Raw genomic sequence first — 13,857 nt, forward strand, 5'->3', positions numbered from 1 at the left:
CGTTCTCCTCCTCCCCCGTCTGATCCATTGGCACACGTCCAGTCCTTTGCCACCCGTCTGATGGTCACCGTCTAATCCTCTGCCACTCGTCTGATGGCATCCATAGGAATGTCCTTTACCACCCGTCTGATCCTTAACACCCACACTCCCTGGCATAGGAGTGTCCTTTGTCCGATCAGTCCAGTAGAGTGTAGAGGAGACTGGGTAGACTGGCACTCCATAGACGCCTTTCCTTGATGGTCTTTGGCTCAAGAGTCACTTTGTTCCATTGTTACTGGAACTCAGCACAATGGAGAGGTTACAGATGTCCACATTCACTTTTGGGTAGAGGGGAGACTGGAACTCAGCATAGCGTAGGAGTTAGGGTACAATTCCAACCACATTTACTCCTTTTCCTTATCAGCAAAAACATTTGCAATTTTCTTGTTCCAATTAAAAATTAACGTTATTATACATTTCTGATAAAATTGTTGTGCAGATAAATTTCGGACCAGCGCCTTGTCTGTACATTAACTTAAACTTGCTGCTTGGTTGGTATCAAAATAAAACTTATTTAAAACTTTAACTTGAGTTTAAATGAACCTTGCCAAAATCAAACCACACCTAAAGCTGCTACGCAACGATGAGGCGTGGCCAGGCAATTTCAGGCAAGTTTTGGAGCAATGAGCAAGAGAATATGAAGACAACAAGAAAGTTGACATTTCAATGTTCATTTTGCATCAGTTGAGGATTGACCTTGTAACTTCTGACACCAAGCAACATCCTCTATCTCACTGAGCTAATTAACAACAACTGACGTTTGGTTTTTCAAATAGACTAAGCCGTCTGTGTCATCATAAAACACTGAACGTGTGGTATATGCAATAGCCCATGAAATATCGTTGTTGATTAAAGTATACACTGAAACAAAGGATACAACAATAGACGTTGCATCATATAATGATGGTCTGCTCTTTAAAGTGTGGATGAGTGGCCTAAGTGATCAGAGTCTCATAATATATTCAACAAATTAAAGAGACAGCTGTTGACAGTACTGTGTATTGTAAAACATTTTGATGCATTGTCGCTCAATTTTAATGACAATCTGGTCACTGAGTTTGTGAATGACAGTCTGAAGATCTAATGTAGCCAGTTTGTTTGCTTTTCTTCATAATTTAACATTAACTTCAGCAACAGTTGCTCAGTTTGGCCAATCAATGAATTCAGTCATTGTAATCCAGTAGGGGACTGTAATCAATAATTTAATTTCTTAGTTGAGCATAAAGCATTGACCACTCATAGCAGAATTAATGTCCATTCTCCTGGCGTTCTAGAGCTATCTTTCTTCACTGTTAATTTTATTTTATTTTATTTATTTTTTTATTGTATTTTTTTTTTTTTTTTTTTTTTTAAACCCCATCCCCTGGCCTTTCCTTTGTGTCCCTCCCAGAGGTCTGGCTGGGGGTAAGGCGCCATTCTCCTTCCTCCTTGCCCCGTGCGGCATCACATTCCATGTTCCACGCACCTGAACTATAGGCCTCCTTTCGGGACCCTATTGTCCAGCCGCCGGAACCCCACAGTCCAACCGCCGGGCTCACCCGTCAATCACCTCCCCCGTCTGGCGCCAGCCTCGTTGGGGTACACATTCTTTTGGGCGATGACCTCAGCATGTCTCATGGTCACACCTGGCCTTTGGGGTATGATGAGGTTTCACAAACAATGAACTGTCGATAATTTCTGACGCTCTCTCCTCTACCTACTTCCTGTAGCTGTGGCCTGTCTCCATTCACTACTGCCTTGACCCCGCCCCCTCTCTGTAATGGAGAGAGAGACAACATTGGTCAACAATCACACTTGTCTTTCACACAGTGGTAAATGCAGGCTAGAAAGAGATCTAGTTTCCTTTCTGCCAGGACAATTTCCGCATGTGTGCTCAACACTTGTCTTGGCATTGGTGTACTGCTCTGTTTTAGTTCTGCCATGTTGCTCTATCTTCCTTTGGATTGAATTAAAAACACACAAATTAACACCACAGTATAGTACTTTGTTAGTACACGGCTAAGATGAAAGTAAAAATACAACAATCTCACTGGTACTGATACTGATGATAATTGATTGCGCTTAAATCTTAATTACCATACAGACAGTTCATGTTGGTATCCTGACCTCCATTGCTGCGCGACTGGTCTGGTTCCAATTTTATTTCTGCTGCACACAGAGACTTAAACAACAGATTAACAAATTCCTTATTCAATAGTACAATTGTATAACAACAGTGTAATATAACAATTTGTTCAATTTATCATATAGTCATTGATTTTCTCTCCACATACCTTTCTCTCATTATTTCCTGGTGATAATAGTGAGTAAAAATCGACTGATTACGTTTTGGACAGTCCAAATAAAAATTTCAAAAATATAAATTATTCTAGCAACAATTCAGCTTATAAAAACTAACGTTATTATTCTAAAAAACATTCTATACCTATTTCTAATATTTTACATCTATTTCCTAATAAAAAATATAAATTATACTAAACAATGTTTTGCCCTGCTTTTTAACACTACCCTGGCTAAGAGCAAACACTAATTGGGACAATGTTTTTATTAAAAGAATGATTTTATAATTCTCTTTGCTAAATGACTTTGCTGAAAATAAAATATTACTAATTTTCTTCCCCTGCAGGGCACTAGATTTCCAATGAGTCTTTCGCTTCGGATGGTTAGTCTAGAATATAATTTAGCAAATAGTATTTACTCTCTCTTCCTTGCCCTCATGTACACACTAGTCTTTTCTTTGTCCCTCCTATACTACTGAGTTTAAATAGTTCACTTGATTACTGCTTCTTGCTTTCCCTATAACTCAAATAATAGTCAGTGCCTACCTTCCCAACAGGGGTATGTAATAGTCACTATAGTCGTTACTATAGTCACTACGCTTCCCCTATTACTTTTTAATAGTAAATTCCAGTCAGGTTAAGCGTGTTACTTGGTTAATTGGCTACTCACTCACAGCTCACCTGATCCTCTCTTCAGTGTAGTCCGCTTGAGTCTTTCGGACCTCCCACCCAGGGCGCAGTCCTGGGCTAGACCCCTTTCCCTTTTGAGGCCTCAGCCCGGGCTCCCCCAGATTGAGCACTCAACCTTCTGCTTCCCGGTGTCTTCTTTTCAAAGCCCACCGATCACAGAAGCACTACTCGCCTACTAACACATTCGCTTTTGGCTTGTAGTGGCCTGACTGTACATTGAGCCGAGCGCGGCGGCCATCTCGTGGTCTTACTGCCATCTGCGACCCGACCGGCCGGTGACCCAGTCGATAGCGATCCCGGACACTGTAATGATTGTTAGTCACCCAGCTCAGAACCGACGGTCTGATCCTAATTCCACTTGGCTATGGACATTAGAACTTTGACCGTTTTCACCAGCCTTGCCTATTCACAGAGGTCGTCTATCACGCCCCTCTGCTAGGTGTGGACTGTCATCCACGTACCACACAGTGCCAACCACCCTTAACAGCGACACAGTGCTGACTAGACGGTACCAGAGCAGTATGTTAATTCATACTTCACCAGACACGGGGGCCTTCAGTCCTCTCCCCAGCACTATATAACGATTTAGCGTGCCCTCGGGACCTCGCGGTTCCGCTCCCGTCTGTTCATCACTAGGTCCAGGGGTGCCCAATCCCCCTCCCTAATGATGGTTAGTCTCCAGCTCTCGGACGTCAGCCACGATGGACAATACAATCCCATCGTAGAACGGACCTTAGCTCCAGAGCACCTCACAAATTAGTTCAGTCATTTATTAGATTGTATGTCAATAGAAATATTTCTCTCCAGTGGAGATAACATTTCTTATGTATCATGTAGTATTTGCTTGACCCAATGGCTGGTTCACCACGGCCGCTCTGTCCATCCTGCAGGTAAAAATACACTTCACAGATGTTAAACAGCGTTGCCGTATTATTGAGGTTCCGGCCGGAAACCCCAATAAGGCCTCTCTATGGCCTGCAAGATGGAAGACGTGGAGCGGTGGCACCCAGGCGATTAACCAATTAATCACTGGGTCAGTTATTTGTCTTAAATCTGCGCGCCATTCACCACTGGTGACGGCGTTGGCCCAATCAAACGACGTTGGTAGACGCACAGGAATCGATTCTTCTTCACGACTTCGTCTCTCCTTACTCTTCACGACTTCATCTCTCCTTACTCTGGAACAATACTCTTAGGAAGTCATATTATTGTTATGTTGTACACACATTACAGCAATATTTCCTTAAGTAGTCTGTTGTTCTGTAGATTCTGATAACGTTGGTATTGTTACGTTATTTTATACACGTTACAGTGCCAATTCTTAAAACAGTACTGTATATACCTGTTGTGGCCGCTGAGTGTCTTCCAGCTGTGCTGGGGGGGGGGTATACTTTTTCCTTCTTGGTTCATGACAACCGAGCCATTTACAAAATGTCCTGCAGAACACCAGGTAAGCTGGTGATCTGTCCTTCCTTTGGTTTCTCATGACAATAGGTGTCCCGAGCGTCTGGGGAGACAAGGCCCATTATTGCAGACAGTACTCAGTCATTATTAGCAAGTTCCCTATTATTTTAAATAATATATATATATATATATATATATATATTCAGGGTATTTCAAATTGCAGTTTCAATAGTTTCATATCATAATTTGCTAACAACTAATCATAGTTTTGGCTTAATCCAATATTACTCTCCTGTGATCTTCTTTTTTGGTTACAGTAGTTTTGAAAGAGAGAGGGAGAGTGAGCAGCAGAGGTGGGGGCTGCCCGCCTGAGCCTGTGCTGTTAATAGCTTCTTGGTGCCTTGAGAAGTGTGTGTAAATTACCCACCGACGCACACACCCAACCGGCAGATTCATGCTCCCACCAGCCTCTCACTCTCCTCATCTCAAGCAGTCAGAGCGATTCTCAAAAGCGTTATAATAGCACTTTACTCAGATCAGCTGGCTTTTAGTTCATGAGTAAGTTTCAGCACATTAGCATAGCTGTAGCGCTTAGCATTTTAAGCATCGTTACAGTTATTCTTATGACATAGACATTATTGCATCATTTTTTTCAGCACTCACACAGCCACCTGTTCCGGTCATATTTGGCCGGTTCAGCACTCAATCATGCAGTATTAGTTTTATTCACAGAGTGTTCCTTCTTGGAATGTCTTGGCTCTAGTGAATATGTTTGTATGTGCGTAAGCGCCCGTATGTGTGTGCGTTACATATATGTGTGTGCGTGCGTGTATGTGTGTGTGTGCTCCATTGAGGTTAACATTTTTTGACCATGCAAATCGTCACTCTGCTGTTTCTGAATTTTTCTCGACACTATCAACTATATAACATACTCTGTAGTTTACCATAACCACTATTTCACTGCTGTTTCGAATTTTGTGTCCTGGTGTTTGTATCCGTGAAATTGTGGCTAAAACTGTCAATTAGGTACGGTATACCTGTACATTGTTTCCGACCGAATGACTGTTCTCATTGTTTTTCCATGAAATCAGATCCTTGTTCCCATACATTCCGTTTTTAACCTTGGAATCGTATTTATTCGACTTATTGCTGCCAAGGAGACACGCCTCGACCCTGCAGTGGTCGTAATCAGCTCATCCAACGAGTTACAGTCACTTATTTTCTGGAACCTTTTAAAATTTCAAGTTCGGCGCAGGGGATGAACCCGCCAGTCCTGGCAAACCCCGCCAGCGGTCATCAATTCATTCCCTAGCTCTTATCTCGCGCCTGTATCTCATTCACTCCTGAGGAATATCTAACTAATCCACTCATTCCAAATTTATCAAATTCTGGGAAATAGCACTGACTGGCAATCTGTTGCTCATTTGTACAACTTTTTAGCATCATTTTCCTGTTTGGTTACAGTGACAATTTTTAAACATATTAATTGAAAAACCCATGCACATTCCACACAGCTGAATACCTGGCATTTTTCTCGTTCAACATTCATTGACCATTTTTTAACCAGTTCCATATAACAGGTTCTTTCACTGATTAAGCATTTTTAGGGCCCGAGCACTGGCGGTGCGAGGCCCTATTGAAACTCGAAGGATTATTAGGGCCCGAGCACTGGCGGTGCGAGGCCCTATTGAAACTCGAAGGATTATTATTCTCCTTCTCCTTCTCCTTCTCCTTCTCCTTCTTCTTCTCCCCAAACAAATGCCTTTTTGGCGGTCTAAACATCGATGAAAACGGATGAAACTTTGCAGATACATCAGTCCCGGTGTAAATCGGATATTTCATGGGTGACGGAAATGGGCGTGGCAAAACGGCTCAAGAGCGCCCCCTGGAAAGTTTAAAATGGCGAGCCCCACCTTTCAGTTTGATGTAGGCGAACGAAATTCGGTGGGCATATGTATTTCATCGAGCCACACTAAAATGTCTCTTGGAGCTATACCCAACATGCAACAGGAAGTCCGCCATTTTGCTTTTAATGTGCCATTTTGTCCTTGTTTTGACCATTTCCATGCCTCGTACTTCGACGAACTCCTCCTAGAGATTTCATCCCATCAACTTCATATCGGGTCGGCTTCATCTTAAGACCTTTGTGATCAAAAGTTATCAAAAAAATTGAGTTTTCACCTCACACCCTTGCCGTGGCGCCCCGCTAAAGTTTGACATTTCGCCATAAAACACGAAGTCCTCATAACTCCTCCATACATTATCCAATTTGTCCGATATATCTCACGCTTCATGACGGTCCTGTCCTGAACACATCTATGTGTCAGTATTGCGTCATACTTATAGCGCCACCTATTGGTGAAACAGGAAGTCCTCATAACTCCTCCATACATTATCCAATTTGTCCGATATATCTCACGCTTCATGACGGTTCTGTCCTGAACACATCTATGTGTCAGTATTGCGTCATACTTATAGCGCCACCTATTGGTGAAACAGGAAGTCCTCATAACTCCTCCATACATTATCCAATTTGTCCGATATATCTCACGCTTCATGACGGTTCTGTCCTGAACACATCTATGTGTCAGTATTGCGTCATACTTATAGCGCCACCTATTGGTGAAACAGGAAGTCCTCATAACTCCTCCATACATTATCCAATTTGTCCGATATATCTCACGCTTCATGACGGTTCTGTCCTGAACACATCTATGTGTCAGTATTGCGTCATACTTATAGCGCCACCTATTGGTGAAACAGGAAGTCCTCATAACTCCTCCATACATTATCCAATTTGTCCGATATATCTCACGCTTCATGACGGTTCTGTCCTGAACACATCTATGTGTCAGTATTGCGTCATACTTATAGCGCCACCTATTGGTGAAACAGGAAGTCCTCATAACTCCTCCATACATTATCCAATTTGTCCGATATATCTCACGCTTCATGACGGTTCTGTCCTGAACACATCTATGTGTCAGTATTGCGTCATACTTATAGCGCCACCTATTGGTGAAACAGGAAGTCCTCATAACTCCTCCATACATTATCCAATTTGTCCGATATATCTCACGCTTCATGACGGTTCTGTCCTGAACACATCTATGTGTCAGTATTGCGTCATACTTATAGCGCCACCTATTGGTGAAACAGGAAGTCCTCATAACTCCTGCATACATTATCCAATTTGTCCGATATATCTCACGCTTCATGACGGTTCTGTCCTGAACACATCTATGTGTCAGTATTGCATCATACTTATAGCACCACCTATCGGTGAAACAGGAAGTCCTCATAACTCCTACATACGTTATCCAATTTACTCAACATTTCTCACGCTTCATCAAGGTACCGTCCTGAACACATCTATGCTTCGGTATTGAGTCACGCTTAGAGCGCCACCTACTGGTGACAGAAAGTTTCTCTCAGTACTGCACACCGAAATAGCACACCCTTTAACGGCGCCACACCCCGACACGCATGGGGTGCGAGGGCCCGCTCACTGCTGCTCGCAGCCCTAGTTCTCCTTCTCCTTCTTCTCCTCCTTCTTCTCCCCAAACAAATGCCTTTTTGGCGGCCTAAACATCGATGAAAACGGATGAAACTTTGCAGATACATCAGTCCCGGTGAAAATCGTATATTTCATTGGTGACGGAAATGGGCGTGGCAAAACGGCTCAAGAGCGCCCCCTGGAAAGTTTAAAATGGCGAGCCCCACCTTTCAGTTTGATGTAGGCAAACGAAATTCGGTGGGCATATGTATTTCATCGAGCCACACTAAAATGTCTCTTGGAGCTATACCCAACATGCAACAGGAAGTCCGCCATTTTGCTCTTAATGTGCCATTTTGTCCTTGTTTTGACCATTTCCATGCCTCGTACTTCGACGAACTCCTCCTACAGATTTCATCTGATCAACTTCATATCGGGTCAGCTTCATCTTAAGACCTTTGTGATCAAAAGTTATCAAAAAAATTGAGTTTTCACAAAACACCCTTGCCGTGGCGCCCCGCCAAAGTTTGACATTTCGCCATAAAACACGAAGTCCTCATAACTCCTCCATACATTATCTAATTTGTCCGATATATCTCACCCTTCATGACGGTTCTGTCCTGAACACATCTATGTGTCAGTATTGCATCATACTTATAGCGCCACCTATTGGTGAAACAGGAAGTCCCCATAACTCCTACATACATTATCCAATTCGTCCGATATATCTCACGCTTCATGAAGGTTCTGTCCTGAACACATCTATGTGTCAGTATTGCATCATACTTATAGCGCCACCTATTGGTGAAACAGGAAGTCCTCATAACTCCTCCATACATTATCCAATTTGTCCGATATATCTCACGCTTCATGACGGTTCTGTCCTGAACACATCTTTGTGTCAGTATTGCATCATACTTATTGCGCCACCTATTGGTGAAACAGGAAGTCTTCATAACTCCTACATACATTATCCAATTTGTCCGATATATCTCACGCTTCATGACGGTTCTGTCCTGAACACATCTATGTGTCAGTATTGCATCATACTTATAGCGCCACCTATTGGTGAAACAGGAAGTCCTCATAACTCCTCCATACATTATCCAATTTGTCCGATATATCTCACGCTTCATGAAGGTTCTGTCCTGAACACATCTTTGTGTCAGTATTGCATCATACTTATTGCGCCACCTATTGGTGAAACAGGAAGTCTTCATAACTCCTACATACATTATCCAATTTGTCCGATATATCTCACGCTTCATGACGGTTCTGTCCTGAACACATCTATGTGTCAGTATTGCATCATACTTATAGCGCCACCTATTGGTGAAACATGAAGTCCTCATAACTCCTACATACATTATCCAATTTGTCCGATATATCTCACGCTTCATGACGGTTCTGTCCTGAACACATCTTTGTGTCAGTATTGCATCATACTTATAGCGCCACCTGTTGGTGAAACAGGAAGTACTCATAACTCCTCCATACATTATCCGATTTGTCCGATATTTCTCACGCTTCATGACGGTTCTGTCCTGAACACATCTATGTGTCGGTATTGCGTCATACTTATAGCGCCACCTATTGGTGAAACAGTACGTCCTCATAACTCCTACATACATTATCCGATTTGCACCAAATTGCTGATGCTTCATGAAGGTCGCATTCTGAACACATCTATGCTTCGGTATTGAGTCACACTTACAGCGCCACCTACTGGTGAAACAGGAAGTACTCATAACTCCTACATACGTTATCCGATTTACTCCTAATTGCTCATGCTTGATGAAGGTCGCGTCCTGAACACATCTGTACGTCAGTATTGAGTCATACTTATAGCGCCGCCTACAGGTCAAGCAGGAAGTCATCATAACTCCTACATACATTGTCCGATTTACTCAACATTTCTCACGCTTCATCAAGGTACCGTCCTGTACACATCTATGCGTCGGTATTGAGTCACGCTTAGAGCGCCACCTACTGGTGACAGGAAGTTTCTCTCAGTATTGCACACCGAAATAGCACACCCTTTAACGGCGCCGCACCCCGACGCGCGTGGGGTGCGAGGGCCCGCTCAATGCTGCTCGCAGCCCTAGTTTATACTTGACTCTTGATTCAGCACATTAAAGCAGATGCCCTATACAATTGTTATTTTGCGCGCTGTTTGCATAGGTAAAATACTTATTTTGCGCCTTTATCAGAGCTTTTAGTTTTATAATAGCTTAATATATTCAATTCTTGCCGACAACGCCATTTTTGATGTGAGGAACCTTGATTAAAACCTTACTGATCAATGAATGTAGAGAAGAGAAATCTTTCTGATGTTTATTTAACATAGAATAAGCATATCAAAACACAATACAGCAACCAAGCTTTAGGCATGGTCCAATATATATTTGACACATAGCTTATTACAAAACAGTTACGTAACAGGAATAGACAATTTACCATACCGTGACAGCAGACGAGCAGACTAGCATGACGTGGACAACAGGTGGAGCTAGCATGCTGACATGCTAGCTTGCTAAGCTAAGCTAAGCTAAAGCTAACAGCTTAAAGCTACAAAGCTACCAAGTTAATGAAGCTAATCAAGCTAACACAATTAACAAAAGCTCCCATTCACATCAGTTGTCTTCACTTATATATCGTTTACTGTGGGTGTGGCCAGTACGCCTGCATGTCCTTGGACAGTAATCAGTTCCAGCTTGTGATTGGTCATTCTAGGTTGTCCCTATTATGAGCGACAAGTCTTGAACCATAAATCATAGTGCCACAGTATTCTGCCGCATCAACCTGATCCCACCTCCAGATTAGACTCGGGGACTGACCTATATCAAATGTCTGATTAAGCAATCGTACAGCTGTTTGTTGACGGCTCTTTGCTGACCAAGTCAATTGAGACCCCTCTGACCTTTCCTCAACTTCTATGACCTATTAGGTCACAACGTTGGGCAGCTTATCTAAATATACACTGGTATCAGAGTCACTGTAGCCTGAACTAGCTTTATATGGATACAGAAACCACATCAGTTACACTGTGGTTTAGACTGGGGGAAAGCATAATTCTCTCTCTCTTCCTCTCTCTCTCTCCCTCTCCCTCCCTCTCCCTCTCTCTCTCTCTCCCTCTCTCTCTCCCCCCCTCTCCCCCTCTCCCTCTCTCTCCCTCTCCCTCTCCCTCTCCCTCTCCCTCTCCCTCTCCCTCTCCCTCTCTCCCTCTCCCTCTCCCTCTCTCTCTCCCCCCCTCTCTCCCCCTCCCTCTCCCTCTCTCTCTCTCTCTCTCCCTCTCTCTCTCCCCCCCTCTCTCCCCCTCTCCCTCTCTCTCCCTCTCTCCCTCTCCCTCTCTCTCTCTCCCCCCCTCTCTCCCCCTCTCCCTCCCTCTCCCTCTCTCTCTCTCTCTCTCTCCCCCTCTCTCTCTCCCCCCCTCTCTCCCCCTCTCTCTCTCCCCCCCTCTCTCCCCCTCTCTCACTCTCCCTCTCTCACTCTCTCCCCCCCCCCTCTCTCTCTCTCTCTCAGTCCTCTTTCCCATCCCCTGGTTCTCAGCCCACCGTGCTCTCCAGCAGCTCCCAGCCCCCTGGCCCCGCCCCCGGCCCCGCCCCCCCTCAGGCCATCCAGAGACTGAAGGACCAGAACCGCCTCCTCACACAGGTAGGCACTCTAAACCTGCCTTAGAATGACCTTCATACTCCATCCTTAACTCTGGATGACCTTCTAAATGACCTCTCCTTGCTTGCTCTACTTTATCAATTTCTCTCTTCTCTTCTCTTCTCTTCTCTTCTCTTCTCTTCTCTTCTCTTCTCTTCTCTTCTCTTCTCTTCTCTTCTCTTCTCTTCTCTTCTCTCCTCTCCTCTCCTCTTCTCTTCTCTTCTCCTCTCTCTCTCCTGGTGCAGGAGGTGACTGATAAGAGTGAGAGGATCACTCAGCTGGAGCAGGAGAAGTCGTCTCTGATCAAACAGCTGTTTGAGGCTCGCGCCCGTAGCACGCAGCACGACAGCAGCACCATGGACTCCACCTTCATCTGACCGGACCACAGCCACCAACTGACCACAACTATGACCATAATACAATCACACCGATGCCCAGCTTCATCCGAGCAGGCCACTTACAGTATGAGACAACTGTATGTGACTCGACAACTCTACAACTGTGCCAGACTCTTAGATTCTGTGCTTGATTGATCATGTCTGGAAAGGAAGCACCTTGGACTATACCCACACTTGACCACTTCCTCAGGGGAGGACCCTGGACGGCAACACCCACCCAGTCCGTTGACCACTCCACTTCAAGCCAGGCTACGTCCTCCTCTACTCCACTGTTACCTGACCACTCCTACCGGGGAGGGGTCCTAGAGCCCGCCTCATGCTGAGTCACTCTTTTCCTAGGTAGGGGCGAGGCCTATTTCAGGCTTCACCATGCCCCTATACGCACACAGGGTTCAGGCTCGGACCACCATCACCTGACCACTCCTGACCGGGGGAAGAACTTCCTCACCAGGTCACTCTGGATCTACTGTGGTCTGTTGTTTCCTACTAGGCAACGTAGAGCACATTATATTATATTAGACCCCGTCTATAAGAGTTTGTTTACCTTTCACCACTTAGTATAAGCTATAGCTGGGTTTGGAGTTCACCTCTAAAATGGTCAAGGACCTGCCGGACCCCTGGTGACCACCTAGAGCCACAGCTGCTGCAAGAAAGGCTTTATATATCGGGGCTATTTTCTATTGGACTGATACTCCACGTTTGAAATCAAATAGAAGGGATCCAACACACACCAGGAGAGTTCAACTGGACTTTGTGATTTAATCCAGATAAAAAAAATATTAGGGTGAACAACGTGTCTGAAAAAGCAAACGTGAGGAAGCCACAGCGCAAAATATTTTCCCTAATATTTTTTTTATATGGATTAAATCACCAAAGTAAATTTGAACTGTGTTGATGTGTGCTGGATCACTGTTATTTTATGTCTGGGTATATTTGTTCCTGCTCTATCTGTACGCTAGATGAAGAAGCCAGGCTGTGCACAGTGCAACCATAGATTTCCATTACGCGTCTGAAATGTTGATATACGAAATGACAAATTTGATTTGCTGTGACTTTCATCTGCACCGTTTTCATTGGTCAACTTCAATCAGGTACCTTGAACCCACACTCTGTGATTGACACTGCCCTGTATCCTGACCTTTGACCCCCTTGTTTATCTGAGACATTGTTTCAATGTTTGACTTAAGGACGTTGCAGGATGACCCAGGATGTGTTTTTGAAGCCTTGCTGGTATCTGAGCGTGCTCTGTTCCAGTGAGACGCCATGTTGGTTTCTTGGTCACAGCTTGGGCTCCTTGTGACGAGAGATTTCTCACTTCCCATTGAAGAAGTGTTTTAATCTAAGATTAGATTTAGTCCACGTCCTGGAAACCAACTCTGAACCACATCTGTAACAAATTACAAATTGAATAATTGGATGCGAGTATGTTGCCTGTTCTCTGTATTTGAGCAAAATGCACACGACCTCCAAGGCCTACAGAGACCTACGTGAAGCACTGCCCACCATTTGAGTAGCAAAGCAGCATGTTAATGTCATTCCATTAGAATGGAGAGCTCGTCATTGTCACCCCATTGAACAGACATGGACGCCTGCAGGCCAAGGGGTTGTGGTGAAGGAGGTAGGAGAGACGTTTGCACGTAGAAGAGACTTGAAGATGAGGAACATGGAACTGGGGGAATGTGTTTGACGCTCTCCCTGTCCTCTGTGGCTGTGACCGCTGGACTGGACAGGAGCTCGGAGTAGAGCGCTTTGTGGGGGGGGGGGGGGGGGGGGGGGGTAGTGGAAAATGGCAACTTCTTGGTTGATGGACTTCAAATGTAATGTGATGATTCACACAGCGCTGGCTCTATGGGGCCATGCCCCCAACATGTCTGACCAGGGGGGGTTTCTTGGAGTCTTT

At 44.5% G+C, this 13,857-nt stretch overlaps 1 protein-coding gene across 1 annotated transcript in view; it reads left to right on the plus strand.

Annotated features, from left to right (window-relative positions):
- The window catches only part of sapcd2 (suppressor APC domain containing 2), a gene marked incomplete at its 5' end in the record, with an annotated part of 32,024 nt that extends 18,370 nt beyond the window's left edge, over nt 1-13,654 (plus strand). Inside the window, 2 exons of the mRNA XM_084442706.1 lie at nt 11,458-11,562; nt 11,805-13,654. Of these exons, the coding sequence (XP_084298832.1) occupies nt 11,458-11,562; nt 11,805-11,936 (237 nt within the window). The 3' untranslated portion in view covers nt 11,937-13,654. The remainder of the gene's footprint in view (nt 1-11,457; nt 11,563-11,804) is intronic.
- Between the last annotated feature and the right edge of the window lie 203 nt (nt 13,655-13,857).

Source organism: Borostomias antarcticus (assembly GCF_949987555.1).
Source record: "Borostomias antarcticus genome assembly, chromosome: 8".
In the NCBI taxonomy this organism is placed as follows: Eukaryota; Metazoa; Chordata; class Actinopteri; order Stomiiformes; family Stomiidae; genus Borostomias; species Borostomias antarcticus.